The sequence below is a fragment of the Castor canadensis genome, chromosome 9, assembly GCF_047511655.1.
Source record: "Castor canadensis chromosome 9, mCasCan1.hap1v2, whole genome shotgun sequence".
Taxonomy (NCBI): domain Eukaryota; kingdom Metazoa; phylum Chordata; class Mammalia; order Rodentia; family Castoridae; genus Castor; species Castor canadensis.
The window spans coordinates 115847011-115869633 of NC_133394.1; the positions used below are offsets into that span (position 1 = coordinate 115847011).

At 38.3% G+C, this 22623-nt stretch overlaps 1 protein-coding gene across 2 annotated transcripts in view; it reads left to right on the top strand.

Annotated features, from left to right (window-relative positions):
- The window catches only part of Txk (TXK tyrosine kinase), a 64446-nt gene extending 43923 nt beyond the window's left edge, over nucleotides 1-20523 (top strand). For both annotated transcript variants that reach the window (XM_020158462.2, XM_020158461.2), the window contains 6 exons: nucleotides 1800-1971; nucleotides 6590-6806; nucleotides 9936-10000; nucleotides 11901-12019; nucleotides 14143-14300; nucleotides 17513-20523. In XM_020158462.2, the coding sequence (XP_020014051.1) occupies nucleotides 1800-1971; nucleotides 6590-6806; nucleotides 9936-10000; nucleotides 11901-12019; nucleotides 14143-14300; nucleotides 17513-17581 (800 nt within the window). In that variant the 3' untranslated portion in view covers nucleotides 17582-20523. The remainder of the gene's footprint in view (nucleotides 1-1799; nucleotides 1972-6589; nucleotides 6807-9935; nucleotides 10001-11900; nucleotides 12020-14142; nucleotides 14301-17512) is intronic.
- The last annotated feature ends 2100 nt before the right edge of the window (nucleotides 20524-22623 follow it).

The following is a 22623-nucleotide window of genomic DNA, read 5'->3' on the forward strand; positions in this document are numbered from 1 at the left end:
TTGTGACATAGTGCTATATTACAGGATGACTCCAAAATTGATTTACCCAGGCTTCTTCACACAGCAATTTGGGTTGTGAATTGAGTCTTGGCTCTTACAGATAATACCGTTTTGAGCATTCCTGTATGTCTTCAGATGAAGTTAAGTGCATGTTGGGTATATGCTCCAGAGTAGACTGATTAAGTCATCAAGTGTATATATGCTCAGATATATGTTATAGTCAATTCTACAAAGAGCTTGAACAAAATTACACTCCCATCCATAATGTACAAGAATTATACTTCTCCATACTTTCACTCGTGTCAGTAGTCAGTATTTTAGTCTTTTTTAATTTAGACAATCTCTATGTGTAGTGGTATCTCATTATGACTTAAATTTGGTTTCTGATGACCATTTGGATCAACTTTTAATAGGTTTATTGGCCATTTGGCTATACTCTTATGACTGAATATTCTAACCTTTTTACACTTAAAAATAGGGCTATGTGTCCTTCCTAATTAACTTATTCACATTTTGAATAAGAATTGTTGGTAACCTTCTCCCAGCTGGTATTTTACCTTTTCACTCTCTTGATGGGGTGTTTTTGATGAATAGGTGATATTAATAAATCAGCATTTTCCTTTATGATTACATTCTATCAAATAAAACTATGCAATACCAAGGTCACGAAAATATTCTCCCGAGTTTCTTTTAGAACACCCTTGACACTGGGAGGAGGAGTGCTTTGCACAGGCAGTACAGGGGCTTACCAGCTTTTATGATTCTGTTAAATGCATTATTCTAAAGTTCCAGCAGGTGGTGGTGTTGTTGTATAAAAGGAAGATGTCAAAAAAAAAAAAAAAAGATTTGATTCTTAATGTTCAAGAGGGTTATTTTAAAAACCATTCCTTGTTTATGATTTGCTTCTATGGAGTAAGAAACATATAGGAACATTCATTTCAGTTCAAATGTATTCTTGGGTTCTGACATTGATATGTTTATTAGATGACTAGATTAGATTTTTTTCCCTAAGGAGAGGCTGCATCAAGGCAGAAAAGCACTTTGCGGTGGAGTGAGAACAGTGGAAGGAACTGCAATGAAGCAAAGAGGGTATCACCAACTTCATCTGCGTTACAAGTTTAACAGCAGGACAAAAAACAGACTGGGGATACCCATGTTTTTAGTCCCAGGTCTACTTTTGGTTGGTTTAGTTTAGAAAGGCATAGAAACATCTTTCATACCATGTATATGCTTTCATATCCATAATTTGCACATTTCTCTTCAAGTAGGAAAAGTTTGAATTTTAAAACCTGAAGTCTTGAGCCGGGAACCAGTCCTCACACCAAGAGTCCTAGCTACTCACTAAACTGAGATTGGGAAGATCGAAGTTCTAGGTCAGCCTGGGCAAAAAAGTTTGTGAGACCTGATCTTAACAGAAAAAAGCTGGGCATGGTGGCACGTGCCTATCATCTCAGTGACTTAAGGAAGATTTAAATAGGATTGTGGTCCAGGAAAGCCTGGGCAAAAAGCAAGACCTTATCCGCAAAATAATGAGAGAAAAAAATGGCTGGTGGTCTGGTTCAAGCTGGAGAGTTCACTCCTGGCAAATGTGAAATCCCAGTACTGCAAAACCTGATGTCTTGAATTTTATATTTAAGCCACAATAAGGGTATTAAAAATGGCTATCGATCCTCTCCACTCATTTATCCATTTTTTAACCTCTATGTGAAATAAGGGGATAGGACTATATACTTCTTAAATCTTTTCTACCTCTAAAATCTTTTTCTCTTGCTTATAACATGTATGTTTTAATTTTCCAGAGAAGTGGGAGATTAATCCATCTGAGTTGGCTTTTGTCAAGGAGATTGGAAGTGGTCAGTTTGGGGTGGTCCATTTAGGAGAATGGCGAGCACATATGCAGGTAGCAATCAAAGCTATTCACGAAGGCTCCATGTCTGAAGAGGATTTCATTGAAGAGGCTAAAGTGATGATGTAAGTATAAACAACCTCCAGATAAATGTGGTGTCATGGGAGGAACATGGACTTTGGAGTCAGACACACCTGGATTTGTGTTACAAGTCTGCCCAGGCTAGTTGTGTGACCTAGGGAAATTATTTAACCTCTGTGTGACCCAGAGGAATTATTTCTCTTTTCAATCTTCAAAGTCTTCATCTGCAAAATGGGGATAAAAATACCTGCTTCACTGGATCATTGAGTTAAATGATGCTCTATGAAAGTGACAAACAAGCATGCACTATTCAGCTCAATACTAGGTGCTTAGTAAGTATTCTTTAGTTTTCTTCTTTTTCTCGGAAGCAAAAATATTGGTTTTGTTCAGGTGTTAATATATTGCTCATCTTTTGAAAGGGCATCCTGATTGGTCAAAAGGGTTAATTTTTTTTTTGTAAGGATGAAATACATGCTTTCAGAAAATTTAAGAATCCTGAGTTTTAAAAGAAGTGGCTCTTTGTAGACCATTGGTCACTGCTCTTAATATTTGTAATTTTCTAGGACAACATATGACTCAGTTGAGCTTGTGGCTGTGGTTTATTTATTTTTAGGTTTTTTTTTGGGGCGGTACTGGTGTTTGAACTCAGGGTCTTGTGCTTGCCAGGCAAGTGTTCTACCACTTGAGCCACACCTCTAACCCTTGTGGCTGTGGTTTATAACTGTAATCCCAGCTGGACCAAGACAGATCAATAATTTGACACAGTTAAAATCAACATGTTTTAAATATTTGTTCAACATATGTACAGAAGATCAGGAATGCAATGAAGAAGGAAAACCTCGGGTGGCATTATTTTGATTTTTTTTTGTTGTCCAGAGCAATTTAGTTCTGTTCCAAACTTGCAGAACCAGTTGGAAACAAACAATAAACAAGACGGCAAACAACAACTGGAAATGATTAACTGCAAGCATTCTCCTTTGAAGGCAAAGCAATGATATCTTTTGAGGCCCTCTAACTCCTCTCCAAGTAGCCTATCAAAGTATCTTTTCTATTTGCTTATAATAGGATGAATCTGGAGGTTATGATAAACACAATTTTCCAGTGACATCAGCCTCCCAGTGATGTTTTTGTGTCCTAAGGTACTAAAAGCATCTGTCTGCTGGCCTTTGCTCTTTGACACTGTATCCATCTAATCATGGTTTTCCTTCATCTTAAGGACAAAAATTATAGTTCTGTGTGTTAGGTCAAATACACATAATATGAAAAGGATGAATGGGAGACCTGTCGCTCAGGAGGTAAAACCACATTGAAATTCCTATCAAACAAGTAAGAGAGATGTCTGACATTCATCATGATGAGGGGGTTCCTGAAAGATTGAAGCCCAGTAGGGAATTTGGGCTAGGATCTCTAAGGATAATATTTAAGGGTGATAGAAGATATATGGAGGGAGAGGAATAAAAATTGACTCTGGCGATTTTATAGAGGTAGAAATGAGGCCAGTGGCTTATGCTAAGTAAGTTCAGATGGACATAATGTGTTCTTGGGTTTGAACAAAGCTAATTGTTTCCAGAATTTTTTTTTTAATTAAGGCAGGAAAAGTTCTATTCTAACATCCTATTGTAAGTATATTCCTTTTTAAATAGCTTGTGTGCGTTGAGTTCTATCTGCCAGATATATACAGCTCTGCCCATGTTCTTTCTTTTCTGCAGGTGTAGTACAGACTCATTTACTCCAGGAGTGCTCACTGACTACCCTGTTTTAGTTGGTGTACCCTCCCCTGTTGTGTCACCTTGTGTTAGTTCCATTAAAGTACTTGCCACTACTCCGAAGCTTCATGTGTATTTATTTTTGCTTCTCCCCTGTGAAAATGTGGACTCATTTTCCACATTAGTTAATACAGTAGTCCCTCAGTATCTTTGAGAGATTGGTTCCAGGACCCCCCTTGAAAGTCATAATCTGTGATGCTCAAGTCCTTTTATGAAGTGTAGTACTTGCATGTAATCTGCACAATTCTCCTGTGCACTGTTTGGGAAGTTTCTGCAGTGGTCTAAGGAGAAGATGATGGTGGGTGGAATGAGGACAGAGGTAGAAAGGAGAGTACTTTCAGGATATGTTTTTGAGATACAGTTATTAAGACTTACTAACAAATTGAACATGGCAGATGATGGGAGGAAACCAGGGGAGTGAAGATGATTCCAAGGTGTTGGTGTGCACAAGTTGGTGGGAATTTCCATTTGCTGAGGTGGGGAAGACTGGACAGATATGGGGAAAGATGAAGAATTCTGCTTTGGACATATTGAAGTTGAGAGGCCTCTTAGCTGGTCAGGTAGATGCATGAGTCTGTGAGTTCAGGAAAAAGGTCAAGGCGGTGGGTATTGACTTGAGAGTGAGCACAAGGGATGACATTTAAGACTGTGAAACTTGATTAGCGTATCAAGAGAGGGAATAGCTAAGAGAGGATAACGGGAGAAGCAAAGAGTCTGAAATATTTACATAACAAATTTAAATAATAAATACGTTTGTCCTGCAGTGACTCACATACACTTCTCTAAAATGAGAGATAATGTGCAGTAAGAGATTCTAACGTCATGGCAAGCAAGAATGTACTTTTTCTATGCCCGTAAGAAATTGTTATCTTATGTGATAGACTGAATCATGCATGAGGAATTTTTATTTGTTTTTACTTTATTTCTGCTAGAGGTTTGTCTTATTTCTGACAAATTTTCGCTACTGGTCTTGCTAAACAAATCCATTATAATGTTTCAATTCTCAAATGCTTTCAGGTAGGTATTGACTTAGGGGATTTCTTTTGTTTTCACTCTTAAGAAAATTTCTTATATTTTAACTGATGACATAAAATATTAGACAATTAGATTGCTTTAATAATGCAGAGAAACTATAGCAGATACCTTAAAAGCAACTGAGGCCAATATGAAAAGGGGAACAGGAACTAGAGAAAAGGTGAGATCAAAAAGAATTAACCTAGAAGGTAACACCCACGCACAGGAAATCAATGTGAGTCAATGCCCTGTATAGCTATCCTTATCTCAAGCAGCAAAAACCCTTGTTCCTTCCTATTATGGCTTATACTCTCTCTACAACAAAATTAGAAATAAGGGCAAAATAGTTTCTGCTGGGTATTGAGGGGGTGGGGGGGAGAGGGAGGGGACAGAGTGGGTGGTAAGGGAGGGGTTGGGGGCAGGGGGGAGAAATGACCCAAGCCTTGTATGCACATGTGAATAATAAAACAATAAAAAAAAAGAAATAAAGATAAACAAATCAGATCCTCTGGAAAAAAAAAAAAGATTGCTTTAAGATTTGTATGCAATCCTTAGACCAAGCAGTAAAACATAAAAGAGATATAGATACAAAGCCCTTAGAACATCTAAATGGCATACTAAAAAATTACACTAATACAAAAAGATGGCAGAAAGGAGGAACAAAGAAACAAACAAAAAATAGATTGCACAAATTAGAGGGAGATTTCTTGTGACAAATTCATTTGGAGGCTTGTTTCCTGACATTATCCTACACACATGTAGGCTGCATCCCTTAACTGAAAGCACCCTGTATTAACGTGAAAGGCAAATCAGACAATGTATGTATAATATGTATGCATCTCCAAATTAAATCGTGCCTAGGTTCTCTGAATGCCTTGCTTCCCCCTTAGGAGTATTTTTACAAACTAATTTTATGGTAATATATTCATAATTACTTCATATATGTTGTTTTAAGGTAAATTGTCTTCCTGAGTTGCTGATTTCATTTTAGCTTTATAAATGAAAAGAGAATTTTTCAAGGTACTTCTAACTGAGAATTGCTTATTATACATCTAGAATTGCAAACATTAGTTTGAAATTGGTTTTCCATGGTGACCAGTTAGCATTAAAGGTCTTTAGAGATTCAGTGTTATATTCCACAGAAGAAACAATAAACTTTTGAAGTCTAGATGACTAAAATGTTCTGGGTATGTTTAAACAGGCAACATTTGAGGACTCTGTGTTGTAACTGCTAAATGCACAGCAAGTTTTCATGTTGGTAAACATTTTATTTATTTATTTACTTATTTTTATTATTATTGTGCTGGGGGTACATTATGACATTTACAAAAGTTCTTACAATGTATCATAGTTGAGCTCACCCCTCCATCATTCTCCTGGTAAACATTTTTAAATCTTTAAATTTATTGAAAAATTTCCTTTTTGATGGCTTTACTCTTTGGAATTTAATTTATTTTTTTATGTCCATCAGTCACTCTCTCCTCCCTCCTGTCTATTCAGAGTTTTCTATCTGAAGGGTGTAGTTAGGAAGGTTGGTGTTCAAGGATCAGGAACTCTGAGACCTGGGCCAGGAGAAGCAATAATGAAGAGGCAAAGGCTTGCAAAACCGAAAGAGGAAAATGAAAATGCTGTCACGTAGAGTAAGGGGCATATAATGTTCTTTATTGACAATGACTTTAGAAGTGATGCTAACTCCTGACCCCCCTTTCTGAGTGTGTAAAGTGGAAAGGATAGTGCTCTGCTTTCTCAGGGTGGGTTGATGTTTATCTTATCTTGATAGTGAAAATGATGCATAGATGGTAATAACTGTTACCACCAGTAATGCAAACACTTCACAATGCAAAGTCAATTCTACTCATCCAGATATGTTTTTCTTCAACAGGAAGCTATCACATTCGAGGCTAGTTCAACTTTATGGGGTGTGTATACAGCAGAAGCCTATTTACATTGTGACTGAGTTTATGGAAAATGGCTGCCTGCTGAACTATCTCAGGGAGAGAAAAGGCAACCTTAAAAGGGAAATGCTTCTGAGCATGTGCCAGGATGTATGTGAAGGGATGGAATACCTAGAGAGGAACTGCTATATTCACAGAGATTTAGTAAGTATGGGGCAAATTCACTTCTATAGAAAATAGACAATAAAATACAAAATGACAATTACTTTAATACTTTGAAGATTTATCCTCTGGCTTAATTTTAAAACATTTTTGTATTCATGCAATTTATTGTGAAAGGTAAGGTAATTTTAATTTTTTTTGTGGTATTGAGGCTTAAACCCAGGGTCTTGTAAGCCCAGGCAACTGCTTTACTACTGAGCTATATCTCTAGCTCCCTGTAACTTTATTTTTATTTGTAATTTTATTAATGCTGTTATCAAGTAAATTATTACCCTAAATATACCTTGAAGTAACCAAAACCGATTTACTTTCCTCTCTTTACTTCCTCCCTCCATTTCTTTCTTTTTTTTTTCCTTTCATCTTCCTTCCTTTCAACCAGTAATCACACATGTCCTGAGTGCCTTGTTTATGCTAAGCGCTCTGCTAGGTTTTAAGACAGGGCAGTGAAAGTCAAGTTTCTGTGGTTTTCAAACAGGAGCAAAACTGCCCCCAGGTTCAGGTGGCTTGGTTCTGAGATTATTGTTAAAAGCATTATTGGCATTATGGATGGAGACTAGAAATGCTCTATCATTCTTTTCTGTAATGAACAGAACATTTCTATTTTTAAAAAATGACTGACCAAATGCTAACAGCACTACTTCCCTGACTTGGCACCTCCCCTTGAGTAACTCTGTCCACTCCACCTTTTTTCAGGAAATTCGTATCACTCCTTCTATGGCCTTCCATGTTTCATTTCTAAGCCTAAAATTTAACTCAAATGAGAACTTGAGTATTTCATAAGAAATCCCTGATAAGTCATCTCTAAATAAGCCTGTGTGTTGATCCTGTATGACCCAGAGTGATCATGTTACATATTCATCACTCAGGCTAGACTATTTTGGGGGAGAGAAAGGATGCATAGTTGTATTGGCTCCAGGATACTTCGGGAATATACTCTTCTACTGAGGACTTAGAACTCTCACAGTGTTTATTATTTAATGCTTCACATAATAGTTAATTGTTTACATTTTATGTCCATACTGCATTCTAATGGCCTTGAGATCAAGGCCTAGACTTTTGAGATGCAGTACAGCATGCTAAGAACACAGGTTGTAGAGCAAAGGTTCTCAAAATTGGCTGTGTGTTCAAATCACCTGGAGCTTTGAGAAAAATCTCAGTACCCACACCATACCCCAGACAAGATAAATCAGAATCTCTGGAGCTCTACCACCAAGCCATCCTCCAGTCATCTAGAAGGGAGGCATCAATATTTTTTGAAAATTCTTCCCAGGAGTCCCATATGCAATCAAGGTTGAGAATGATTATTCTAGAACCAGACTGCCAGGTTAAAATGTTACCTCTGTTTCTTACTAGCTGTGTGACCTTGGGAAAACTATTTAACCAGTAAAGTGGCATTAGCCATAGCATCTCCCTCATGTGGGTGTGTTAGGGGCATTATAAGAATTACTATGTGCAAGTACAGAAAACAGTGCCTGGCCCATACAGGAGTCCAGCAATGCTAACTAGTGCTGTTACAGAGGCAGATTGCCATGTTTTATCACTCAGGGCACATTCCCCAGTACCCAGCACATAGGGCTACTGAGCAAATTTTGAAGAATGGATATGCTATTTATTTTCCCTATCTCGCTTTCCTGGTCTGCAGGTTTGTTTTATCTGATAAGGATGAGAATTTAAAACTTAGTTGTGTGACAGTTCTGATCATTCTATTTGAAACATGTGGCTTCTCAAGAACCTTCTATGCTTGGTTTCTTCCTAGATCAATAGTTTTCTTTATATTCTATCTTATCTTTTTTCATGCCACATAAAACATATCCGCTAACAATGAGTCTTTTTCTTGTGCTTTGTCTTTGAGATCATTGATGACACTTGCTAGCATCTTCCAAACTGGGTCCTCTGACTTAGCATTTCAAGTTTCTTGCTTTTGTTACTAGATTCATTGAACACCAAATTAGCTGAAAAGAGAAAAATTCTATCAAACATGTTCACCTATATGAATCACCAAATCAATGAGTTTTCTTAACTGAGTTGCTGATAATGAGTTGTTCTGGGATCAAATTATTGTTTCCACATTATATAGTACGATATTTAGCTCACTGTGATAATTTTAAGAAATAGTTAATTATCACTAAATAGTTACACTCAGTGAAATGGAAGGCTTAAAACATAATTTCTTAATTTTTATTGCCTATTAGAGATCCCAAAGATATGAAATGACTATGCCTTAGCTGTCATGCATATTGGGCTTTCTTCTTTTATGATTAAGTATAAAATATACAGTTTTTTAATGTCAAAATTCAGTTTATCATCAGTTAGATTGAATTAATCTCATATGTGTCAAAGGATGCTTCTTGAGAAAGAGTAAATATTTTAAAAAGTAGAAGTGTTAGCACTTCTTTTGAATTTTTTTGAAAGTTTTATTTATTTATTTTCTTCATTTTTATGATATTATTGTACTAGAGGTATACTATGACATTTACAAAAGTGCTTACAATATATCTTAGTTAAATTCATCCCTCCATCATTCTCCTTTATCCTCCTCCCCCCATTCCTGGAATATTTTCAACAGGTTTCATTTTTACATTTTCATACATGGGAACATAATATTTTCTACCACATTCAGGCTCCTTCACCTTTCCTTGTATCCTCCCCCTCACTAGTACCAATACCCAGACAGGATCTACTTTTATCTTCCTGTTCTCCATTTTTAAAAGGTATTTGTGTTTGTTTAAGATAGCTCTGTAGGGAGTGAATTTTTATTATTACAGGCTCATGCCCATAACCCTAGCAACTCAGGAGGCAGAGATCAGGAGAATCAAGGTTCGAAGCCAGCTTAGGTAAATAGTTCGTGAGACTCTATCTCAAACACCTGCCACAATAAAGGGCTGGTGGAGTGGCTCAGGGTTTAGGCCCCTGTGTTCAAAATCCCATACCACAAAAAAAAAATTCATCACATTAGGGAAGGTTCTTAAATCATATATAAGGTGTCACCATGAAAATCACATGGCTGTCCACAGAGAGAGTTAATGCAAGGTCCAAATAAACTAAGGAAGAATAGGAACTCTTGAAAGAAAAACCTGTAGTTAAACTTGGATTCTTTTCTTCTTTTTATAGGCAGCAAGGAATTGTTTGGTCAGTTCTGCATGTATAGTAAAAATTTCAGACTTTGGAATGACCAGGTATGTGATATTTATGTCTTATAGATACACTTTGCTTACTCATAAGAAGGAATCTTACATTTGTCTATTGACAAACTTACAACACTACTGGCTGTGCTTTTTCTGTGGGGGAAGGGTTGGTGTGGTTTCATGGCCCTGACCCATTTTTGATTTCAGGACATGTACCAATTTTAACTGTGAGGTAGATGTTTACTGTGAGCTATTCTTCTCATTGTTCAGATCATTGCATTTTTAATTATGGTAGATCTTACAATGAAAAGGAGAATTTCTCAGTCTACTTATATGTATATGATTAAGAAAAACATTTTCCTGATAAATGTATATTTTTGAAAGAAAAAGGAACAAATATGTTTGCTTTTTCTAAGTCATCACCAGACACTTCTGTTATCAAATGTAGTGATTGACCTTAAGTCTACAACTCAGCAGTGTGAAAACCCTAACCATATATTTCTATAATTCAATATAATTTACATTTTAAGCTCCCTTTTCTTTGGTGTACTTGAAATTTTGGTGTCTCCCTGACTTTCAGCATCAAAGTCCCCATTTGGGGGTGTTTTGTGGAGCCACAATACAGCAGGGAGGAGCTTATCTGGTCATGTTGTAATCTATGCAGTCTGACATCTTTGCAGCTACTTGTCCTCTTGTCTTGGCTGTGTTTGTCCAACTATAGCTTAGACACCTTCAATTTTTGTCTGGAAAATTCCTTCAGAGATAGCATTCTCTCCAATTAGAGAACTTCATGGGCTGTCTAATGTTCCACTTACTTAAGACACACCCACAGCTATTGTTCTTTGGAACTTTTCCGCCTTTTCTGGGACTCTACCTAGAAAGACAGCATTGGTTCTGTTTTGTTTGATCTTGAGCCTTGCCCACCTCATATGGCAGTGGGTGCTCTGTGACCTGGGCCTTTAGACAAGTACAGGACCCTAACTCAACGAGCAACCAATATCTAATATTCCTTCCCTTCCCTTTCATTTTCCTCTTCCTCTTACCTCAAAGGATCTTTTTATCGATGGATGAGTGATGGTGGTGGTAGTGAGATGTCACTCTTATTCATGACTCACTCTCTCAAATAGCTTGTTAATTATTCAGTCCTTTTTCTCTGAGAAGTCTAGACTATAGAAATTAAAAACCTATGGAAAATGGCTTTTCTTCTTTGCTTCCTATTATCCCCTGCTCCCCACTCCTTTCTTGGTGGTACTGGGTTTTGAACTAGGGCTTTCAACTTGCCAGGCAGGTGCTCTACCACTTAAGCCACTCTGCCAGCTTTTTTTTTGTGATGGATATTTTTGAGCTAGGGTCTCACCAACTATTTGGCCAGGCTGGCTTTGAACTTCAATCCTCCTGATCTCTGCCTCCCAAGAAGATAGGATTAGAGGCATGAATCAGCAGCACTGGGCCCATAACTTCTTTTTATAAAGGACTGTTGTAACATATTTGAGACTTTTTCATATCATATTATGTTCATATACTTTTATCCCCACTTCTCTATGACCCATAAAATATGTACATGAAAAAATATTGTGTGCAACTTTGAATTCATTATTTTCCTATATAAGGAGAGTGAGCTTTCATTTATCTTTTATTCCCTTTTGATAACCTTGGTTATAAGAGAATGCAGCGTTCTCCTTTGCAGAGTTAAGAATGTACCCTAATGAACGTAAACAGTGAGCCATGTTTTGGACTGAAGAATTGTTACAGTTTTCTGAGACCCACAAGGGGGGGGGGTGGGGTAGAGGAAACACTGTGAAGAACACTTTCACACTCTGCTAATGAGAAAAGAAGGTGCACAGAACCCTTCTGGGGCAATTGCTAAAAGAATCCCTTTAGTTAAAGGGTTGTGGAGTAAATAAATCTCAGAGGTAATTAATGCATTGTGCTCTGAATCTGATGACCACAGGTATGTTTTGGATGATGAGTACATCAGCTCTTCTGGAGCCAAGTTCCCAATTAAGTGGTCTCCCCCTGAAGTTGTTCATTTCAACAAGTACAGTAGCAAATCTGATGTCTGGTCATTTGGTAAGTACATTTGGTGGAGCTGGATTTAATACAATGGGCAATCTTTTCTTTTTGACTTTGATTTTAAAAATATGTTGTAGCACTTCAATAGTCTTCTTGTAACTTTGCTTTTTTATGTGTTTTAACAATACCCAGATTGTCTTTGGTCACTGGTGTCATATACTTTCTTACACTAGTCTGCCTTTTGGATCTTTTCCTTTCCCAATGAATACTGTCTACAAAACCGTAACAAAGAGTATTCTGATCTAGAAAACAAACTCAGCCAATTTTCACACACCACAGAGCCTGGAAGGAAAAATGATCTTATGTCATCATTGAATTTCTAGTATATTTTATAAACTTCATTTCCAACTGTTCACTTAACAATGTTAACTTAAAATCTGGATTTAACAAGTTGGGTGTAACACATTTGTACATGGAAGCAATGTTAGGAATCTCTCTGTACAGCTATCTTTATCTCAACTAGCAAAAATGCTTTGTCTTTCTTATTATGCTTATGTCTTCTCTTCAACAAAATCAGAGATAAGGGCAGAACAGGTTCTACCTGGAAGTGAGGGGGAGAGGGGAACAGAACGTGGGGAAGGGGGGCAGGGGAGAGAAATGACCCAAACAATGTATGCACATGTGAATAAATGAATAAAAAAATTTAAAAGAACCCCTGGATTTGAGAAAATGGCACTATCTTTCATTACTTTTAAGTTTTGTTTGATTTAGACATAGGCTTTCTTGAGATCCGCTTATTTATATTGGGTAACGCTTTTCATTGAGAAAGAGACACTGTAGAATCATGCACAATATAGTTTATTCTTTGAGTTGATCCTCAAAACATGTTAATAAATGTACAAAAATCTGCTATTTTTCATCCTGAACTTCCTTATGGCTTTTATGTTTGAAGAGATTTCAAGGCTTTCAGAAGGGTGTAAATTTTGTTATCTAAAATATAATTAAGCTGTATCATTGATCTGATCAGCTATCTTATTGCAACCTCAACATGTGGCATTTTAAGTTGTGAGACCTCATCTTAGAGACCCTCTGGATAGCAATACAAGGTCCCCTCAAGTGGTTACAGAACAATTAGAACTCCCTGAATTCCATTTGTCTCCCTTCCTCCCTGGACAATGAGCTTTTGAGTAGATAGATTGGTCTTCTTATTCTTACAGAATCATCTGACCCTAGCAGAGGCCTGCTCTCTAACCAGTACCAAAAAATTACTTGTAGAATTGTGAATAATTAAATGATCTCAAATTGGAAGTTCCTGAAGGGATGTTACTAATCCATCAGCCATTCTTTATTAAGCACCTACTTATGTACAGAGCCTCTCCTAGACACTCTGAGCCTCTACCCATCAGTCCAGTCTTTCAGTGGGAAGAGGGGCCAACTGCCATCTACTAGCTGGGAAATTCTTGGTCTTAGCAGGCAGCAGAGGCTCACACAAGTCTGTCATTTTCTATGGCATGGCAGAAAGGCTCATTGACTTCAGAGTATAGAACATAAGCCGTACTTAGAAATGAAAATACTTCCAGCATTTTCTTCCAATACAGAGACTACCAAGACCAGTGGAACAAAGTGTGCTTCCTCACTCCTGTAATCCCAGCTACTTGGGAGGTGGAAACCATGAGAACTGTGGTTCAGAAAGTTCAAGAGACCACCATCTCAACCAATGGCTGGGTGTGGTGGCATTCTCCTGTCATTGCAGCTAGGGGGGAGAAGCACAAATAGGAGGACTGCTGTCCAGGCCAGCCCAGGTATAAAGTGAGAGCCTGTATCAAAAATAACCAGCATTAAAAATGCTGGCAGAGTGGCTCAAGTGGTAGAGTGCCTGCCTAGCAAGCATGAGGCCCTGAGTTCAACCCCCAGCACTATCAAAAATAAGTAAGTAAATAAATAAATAAATAAAAACTTTAAAAAATGGAAAAGGAAAGGCATTATTTTCAAGGTGCAGGCCTTTTCAAAAGCTCAGGTGTGCATAGTCTACTTCCTACTTAGAACTGCTCTTATTTGGATGATTGTAACACACAGGCTGGAGGAAAAAAATAATGCCTTGTAATTTGAGGCAAACAGCTATTTCAGTTCCAAGCAGTCATTTCTCTCTAACCTCTTGTTTTCATGCATTTTATTTGCAGGAGTTTTAATGTGGGAGGTTTTTACTGAAGGAAAAATGCCTTTTGAAAATAAGTCAAATTTGCAAGTGGTGGAAGCTATTTCTAAAGGTTTCCGGTTGTATCGCCCTCATCTGGCACCCATGTCCATATATGAAGTCATGTACAGCTGCTGGCATGCGGTAGGTGTCCCTTCCCTTCCTGGTTGGCAGCCCCAGCATCTGAGAACAAACCTGATTGTCACCAGCAATCACTCAGGACTCTGTCATGGCAGCAAAAGCTGCTTGTTTCTTAGTAATGACCTGAGAACCAGAAGTACTGTTAACTGAAACTCCCACTGCAAAATCATCAATCCATTTTGTTTTCCATGGTGGCTTTTTGGCTGAGGAGCTTAGTTTCCAAGTCTGATCTGTCTGAGATTTGTTCTTGGAGAAACTCCTGGTGTTACTAATGCCTCACTGATTAGATGTTTCATGGTCTTTAAGAACTCATTGGTGGAACTAAGGATTGAACAGGTTTGTTAAACTTCCACATTGAAAAAGAAGAGTGCTGTTCGTATTTACTTCACGTCACTTTCATTTGCCTTGCTTTTCAGGGCTAAATGTAATGGGTTTCATCTCTCTGTGGCACTTAAGATTCCTGAAAGAGAGATTAAACCAGAATAGAAATGAAGGCAGACCGTGTTCCAGGAACCACCCTTTGGGAAGTCATCTCTTGGGATCCCAGTTTCTCCTTTTGTTGAGATACCAAGCTTAAAAATACAGCCAGAGGGGTTTCTGTCCCACTTTTGCTTTTCTGGGCATTGATTAACTCATCCTTTCTGTTCTTCTCAGACTCCCCTGTTATTTTTGAGCGTTATTCTCTCTTCACAGCTGAGAGTCTTAGCCCAGAAAAATCACAGCCTGATGAGGAGGTTCCTCCCCGCTGAAAGGAAAAAATCTAAAACACTTGATTCCTAGTCCACAAACACTGGAAAGTCTGGAAAGTCAATATTTCAGAGTGATATGGTTGTTCACATTCCAGAGAGGTATTTAATTTCTAAATATCCCCAATGTCTGAAACTATTTATGATTAATTGCTCCATAAGGAACCTTGAAAGGCGTAGGTAATTGTTAAGTAAGCTGTTAGTAGCAAACAGCTGTTTTAGGAACATCTTTGCAATAAAAATGTCAATAGCTCAGGAGCATACAGATGGTAGTTATTGTCACTGGAGAGAAATGGCAGGCTCTTGGTCTCACCAAAGAAACAATTCAGGCGTGGACACATAGAGTAGTTTTAACAGAGCAAGATTTATTGAAGTAAAAGTGAAAATAAACCCCCATAGGAGATGGACCAAACTCCTGGGTCTTAGGCATTTTTATGGGTAGGGTTTAATGATTATGCTAAGAATATGTACATAATTGTGGAGTTTTCCAAGACATGGGAAGACTTTTCTAAGATAGAAGGTGGTGTCCTCAAGGCCAAGACGTTTGAGAGAAGGTTCATGCATGAAACTGCAATTATAATGAGATGTAGATGAGACCTTTGGATAACTTTTCTCTGTAAGTGGGAAAAGGCCCTGTTGGGGCAATGTTGGCTGCTGCACCATGGTCAACTGTTCCTCTAACAATGATGGGAAACAGGGTGTTTGAGAAATTGTATCTGGAGGTAGTGCTGCACCTGTTCTCTGGCTATGTCCATATACTATTCCCTTTTTGCCTACCTACCTCCATTTCAGTAATTGACTGAGACAACTGACTTACAGTTTTTTCAACTTTGCAATGGTTTAAAGTGATATGTATTCAGTAGAAACCGTATTTGGAATTTTTATCTTTTCCTTGGAATGTTGGACAGAGATAGTGAGCCATGGCTCCCACACGATCACAAGAATAAACAATCAATATTCTACAGTACACTGTGTTGCTAAGCTATGATGTTTCATAGGTTAGATGTATTAAATGAATTTTTGAATACAATATTTTCAATTTGTGGTGGCTTTGTTGTAAACTGGTGCCATCATAAGTCAAGGAGCATCTGTACATGTTTATGGCACAATAAGCACACACATGTTCATGAAATGCTTTTTGAGATTTTATGTGTCTATGGATATGAGACAGAGAAGGAGAAGGGATAAATAGGATGCTCATGAAAGGACCAAGCAAATGTCCTTAGTCTCATATTGTAGCTGAAATTTGGTTTAAATTATGTTGATTTGTTTGCAAAAATTGATTTTGCCTATGACTTTGCCCTAAGTACTCAGACACCTTTAAATTCTAGCATGATTGTGTTACCATTGATAAACACATTCCATAGGCTTTACTTGGAGAGCTTCTACCTCCTTAAAAAAACTCTATAATTTATTCTTGGAGTATCAAGGAGGATTCGCATGTGTGCTCACATCATCTTCAGCTCTGTCCTTTTATTTTTTAATTTTTAAAATTATATTATGGTTGTATTAGGGTACATGATGATATTTACAAATGTTCTTAAAGTATATCACAGTTGAATTCACCCCCTCCATTATTCTCCTTTACCTTCCCCTTGTTCCATCTCTGGAATAGTTTCAACATGTCTCGTTTTTCCATTTTAATACATGAGTACATAATATTTCTACTACATTCACCCTCCCACACCCTTTCCTTATAAACTACTAAGGGTGGTATCTCATGCCAACCCTGCTGACAGTGACCTCTGTGAGAACATGTCTACTCTGAGTAGCTGTAGTTCCTGTGGATTTCAAAGATGCCAACAGTGCCATTTCTTCTTCCTCGTGGAGCCAGAGCCAAACCACATCTATCAGTGAATAGGATCCTTGTTTCCATGGCCAGAGATTTCATTGACCAAACCTAGGATCTGCAAAGTCCCTCATGAAAACGTGCTTTTTTGCTTTCTGAGTGAAATCCATCTTTCCAGAGGGGATCAGGCATGGAAAATAATTGGGGAGAGACTTGGGGGTCACTCAGGGAATTCCTGCTCTCTCCCAGCTCTTCCTTGACCTCATGAATGTCACATCATTCAGTTAGAGCTCTAGAGTGGTACTGTTCAATAGAACTTTCTGCAGTGATGGAAAGATTCTGTATCTGTGCTGTCCAATATGGTAGCCACATTTGGCTACTGAGGACTTGAAAAGTGGTTAGTGTAACCGAAGAACTGAATTTAAACATTTATTGAATTTTAATTAACTTAAATTTAAATGGACACAATGGCTAATATTATAACTCCTGCCATTTTAAGTTTTGCATTTGATACTTAGGCCTTGCTCAAATGTAAATCAGGCTGCTGTGTGTCAACCACGATGCTCTTCTCTTCCTTTTGTGGAGACTCAGCTTAGACCCAGGTCTCTGCCTGCAAATTCCACAGCTGGTGTCTGAGTGAATGGTAAACTGAGCTGACCATTTCCATTTCTCTTTTCCAGAACGCTACAGGCCGTCCAACATTTGCTGAGCTGCTGCAGATTCTCACAGAGATTGCAGAAACCTGGTGACTTGAAATGCAATGCCAACCTGGAGTATCACTTTGCAAAACTGTCACAAGAGAAAATCATGGGTGGAATCACTAATGGGGAATATCTTCCTTTAGAGTCGTAGACTCTTAGAATCAGTGCAGAGATCCCAGACTTGTTTTAAGTTTAAGAATATTCTGACCATAGTTTTTCTGCAGGTGTGAGAGGGACTACTAAACTCTTATGTTTCTGAAATGCCTTTCACATCCCATATGTGCAGAAGAGGAAAACCTTCCCAGTGACTGCTGTTCATGATAAGATCCCTGAGAACTTTTGAGGATACAAAAATCTGAGTCTTCACAAGACCAACAAAATTTCTTTCTTGAAGAGGATCGCCATTCCTTACTTCGGTAGTCTATGATTGAAGATGAACGTAGATTCTGCCAACTCATGGAATAATGGAGCCTCCACAGCAGAATTCCATGATTTGGGGTTGTGTAGATCTTTATAGAAAACACACCTTTAGGAACCACATGAATGTAACATCCTGGAAATGTCTTTTGTAACCTTTCCATATGTTATTTAACAAACTCTTTTTGTACATATCTAATTATTTTGCACACAGTTTCTTGTATTCCAGTTTTAAACACTGTAATAGGACTTAACCAAATTTCCCTTTTGAGCAGATACTGGTGTCATGTCTTTTTCCAGTGGCATTCATGCCAGATACATTTCAGTTTCTCAGATTTCACCTTTTGTATATGTGAGTCTAGACAACTTCAGAAGCCCTGTTTTGTAATAGTAGTAAGTGCCACCTGTACTTTTCTGTAAGATGACATGTTCTTTCCAAAAGACGAGGCAAAACCAAGATATCTAAATGAGACATTAAGCTATGTTATTGCTGAAGTCTAAAATTTTGAATTCATGATGAAACAACCAGCAACCTTGGTTAAATCTTACTTTCTCCTACACTGTTTACATTAATGTTTGAAAAATTGATCTTTATCATCCTGAGTGCTTCAGAAATGCCGTAAGAAGAAAGGAACTGCAGAAAGCACAATGTAATTACAATGAGGTTTAATAGTAGGAGCCTATTGTTTATGTACTATCCCACAATGCATGATGGCTAAGAGGGAATATGCTTTGTGATCTCCATTAGAGCCTAAGTTGGCAAGTACCAGAGGCTCACGACTATAATCCTAGCTACTTGGGAAGCAAGATTGAGAGGACTGAAGTTGATGGCCAGCCCAAGAAAATAGTTCCTGAGACCCCCATCTCTGAAATAACCAGAACAAAATGGACTTGGAGGTGTGGCTCAAGTAGTAGAGCTCCTACTTTGCAAGTTTGAAGCCCTGAGTTCAAACCCCATTGCATTATTAAAAAAAAAAAAGAAGAGCCTAAGCTGTTGGCACGTTTTAAATCATACTTCTCCTACTCCAAAACCGCTACTTCTAAATATCAATGACACTCAAGAATTGTGTATTACTTCTAATGAACATCAAATATAAGAAGCGACTTGACCATTCACGTGGTGTATGAGATGCTGAGCTATTTCTGAGACTGTCACAACCCGTTTTCCTGTGATGCCCATCATGGGGAAGTGACAGAAGACTCCTACTGAGGCCTCACTTCAATTAAGGCATGGAAGTCTAGTTCAAGAGGGCACAGGATTATTAACTGGCAAATGCTGAAGGACAGGAGGTTAATAATATGATGTAGAAACTAATGTAGTATCAATATATAAAGTAAGGTGCCTTTCCCAGGTTTTACTAAGCTTGGAAGTTCTTCTTCCCTTAAAAAAGAAAAAAACCTAGGGGCTGGCACAATGGCTCAAGCGGTAAGAGCACCTGCCTAACGAGCACCCTGAGTTCAAACCCCAGTGCCACCAAGAAAAAAAATAGAAGTGAAAAAGAAAAAACCTAAACCAAGACCAAACCAAAACAAGCAACCAAAACCAAACACTGAAAATCTAGCACTGACTATAGGGCATATAGAGAGGTACCGAGTACAGAGAAAAAGAGTGACACTCAGAAATAAGTCACTTGTATGTCAGCAGCTGGCACTTCTAAGATCATATATTGGTGGTGAAAGGCAAGCTCCATTCCTTTTGTTTTAACACATCAGGGAAATTTAGGATACCAGATTAGAAACAATAGTAACTGGAACTGGGTCCTAGGTAACCAAGACCTCAGATAATATGTGGATTTGAATGTCTGTGGTCTGAGATGAACATTTTGCTGTCTGACTAAAGAAAAGATTTTTGAAGAAGTAGTCATACAACTTCTCCTTGAGTGGGAACTGTCTCGCGAGTTGCAAACAAAACATGAGGTCTCTTTGGGGATTTGAGGCGAGGTAGTGCAATATTTAAACAGCTGTGAATGGAAAATTAACTGGAGGTTTAGAGATTGGCTATATATATATAGAGAGAGAGAGAGAGGGAGAGAGAGAGTGGAGGCTCAGAAAAATGGAAGGAATTTGGGAGGCCACCAGAAGATACGATCAGTGCAAATAACCTTTTGGCAAGAATAGCCAAAGGAATTTTTTCTTTAGTAAACATTTTACTGCAGTCTAATTCATGGTCCCACTATCACATTGGTAACATGTTTGGATTGGCAAGGAAACTCACAAGACACATTTACTCTAGCACTAAGTTTGCTTAGCTTTACAGAAGGATATAGGGCAGGAATTAGAGCGTGCACAGTCTCTGTGGAAGTCTGTCAACAATCCATGGGCATACAGTGGTGTAACTCCTTCCTTATCTGCTCAGAAAATGTGCATGTTTGATGAGGATGAGGACATGCTATGAGGTGCTCACCTTGATGCAAAGGATCTCCGTCCTTTCACACCTGTCAGGTAGGCTTACAGTACATGAGTCTCCCATCCTCATGTCGTCCAACAGATGTGGGCTTCATAATGTACACAAGTGTCTGGCCTGGTTCCCAGCATTCCAAATACAACTTTTAAAAAATTATTAGTTTACAATAGTTGTACAGGGGTAATTCATTGTGATTTTATATTTGTGCTTACAATATATCCTAATTAGATTCACCCCTCCATCATTCCCCCTCATCTTTGTATGCATACATGCATACAAAGTACATCTACCATATTTGCCCTTCTTCACCCTCTCTATTTAACTTTTCCCTCCCTCTGCCACTCTCCCTGCACAAGACCTGTTTTACTTTCCTGTTCTTCATTTTTTTTAAGTGTATATTCTTTGTTCAAGGGGGTTCCATAGAACTGGTGCTGGGAGAAAGCAAACCTATAATCTTCTCAGGAAGGCCTAAGTCTGGGTGAAAAAGGTTTTGGGCTTGCTGTGTTAATCCTCGTCTCATTCACACTGCCTACTTTAAAAAAGAAAAATTTAAACAGGCAGTCACACAACTTCTCTTGTATTGGAACTGTATTTCGCAGGCTAGTCTTTTTTTTTTTCTTTTATTATTCATATGTGCATACAAGGCTTGGTTCATTTCTCCCCCCTGCCCCCACCCCCTCCCTTACCACCCACTCCGCCCCCTCCCTCTCCCCCCCTCAATACCCAGCAGAAACTATTTTGCCCTTATCTCTAATTTTGTTGTAGAGAGAGTATAAGCAATAATAGGAAGGAACAAGGGTTTTTGCTGGTTGAGATAAGGATAGCTATACAGGGCATTGACTCACATTGATTTCCTGTGCGTGGGTGTTACCTTCTAGGTTAATTCTTTTTGATCTAACCTTTTCTCTAGTACCTGTTCCCCTTTTCCTATTGGCCTCAGTTGCTTTAAGGTATCTACTTTAGTTTCTCTGCGTTAAGGGCAACAAATGCTAGCTAGTTTTTTAGGTGTCTTACCTATCCTCATCCCTCCCTTGTGTGCTCTCGCTTTTATCATGTGCTCATAGTCCAATCCCCTTGTTGTGTTTGCCCTTGATCTAATGTCCACATATGAGGGAGAACATACGATTTTTGGTCTTTTGAGCCAGGCTAACCTCACTCAGAATGATGTTCTCCAATTCCATCCATTTACCAGCGAATGATAACATTTCGTTCTTCTTCATGGCTGCATAAAATTCCATTGTGTATAGATACCACATTTTCTTAACCCATTCGTCAGTGCTGGGGCATCTTGGCTGTTTCCATAACTTGGCTATTGTGAATAGTGCCGCAATAAACATGGATGTGCAGGTGTTTCTGGAGTAACAGTCTTTTGGGTATATCCCCAAGAGTGGTATTGCTGGATCAAATGGTAGATCGATGTCCAGCTTTTTAAGTAGCCTCCAAATTTTTTTCCAGAGTGGTTGTACTAGTCTACATTCCCACCAACAGTGTAAGAGGGTTCCTTTTTCCCCGCATCCTCGCCAACACCTGTTGTTGGTGGTGTTGCTGATGATGGCTATTCTAATAGGGGTGAGGTGGAATCTTAGTGTGGTTTTAATTTGCATTTCCTTTATTGCTAGAGATGGTGAGCATTTTTTCATGTGTTTTCTGGCCATTTGAATTTCTTCTTTTGAGAAAGTTCTGTTTAGTTCACGTGCCCATTTCTTTATTGGTTCATTAGTTTTGGGAGAATTTAGTTTTTTAAGTTCCCTGCATATTCTGGTTATCAGTCCTTTGTCTGATGTATAGTTGGCAAATATTTTCTCCCACTCTGTGGGTGTTCTCTTCAGTTTAGAGACCATTTCTTTTGATGAACAGAAGCTTTTTAGTTTTATGAGGTCCCATTTATCTATGCTATCTCTTAGTTGCTGTGCTGCTGGATTCCATTAAGAAAGTTCTTACCTATACCTACTAACTCCAGAGTATTTCCTACTCTTTCTTGTATCAACTTAAGTGTTTGGGGTCTGATATTAAGTTCCTTGATCCATTTTGAGTTAATCTTGGTATAGGGTGATATACATGGATCTAGTTTCAGTTTTTTGCAGACTGCTAACCAGTTTTCCCAGCAGTTTTTGTTGAAGAGGCTGCTATTTCTCCATCGTATATTTTTAGCTCCTTTGTCAAAGATAAGTTGCTCATAGTTGTGTGGCTTCATATCTGGATCCTCTATTCTGTTCCACTGGTCTTCATGTCTGTTTTTGTGCCAGTACCATGCTGTTTTTATTGGTAC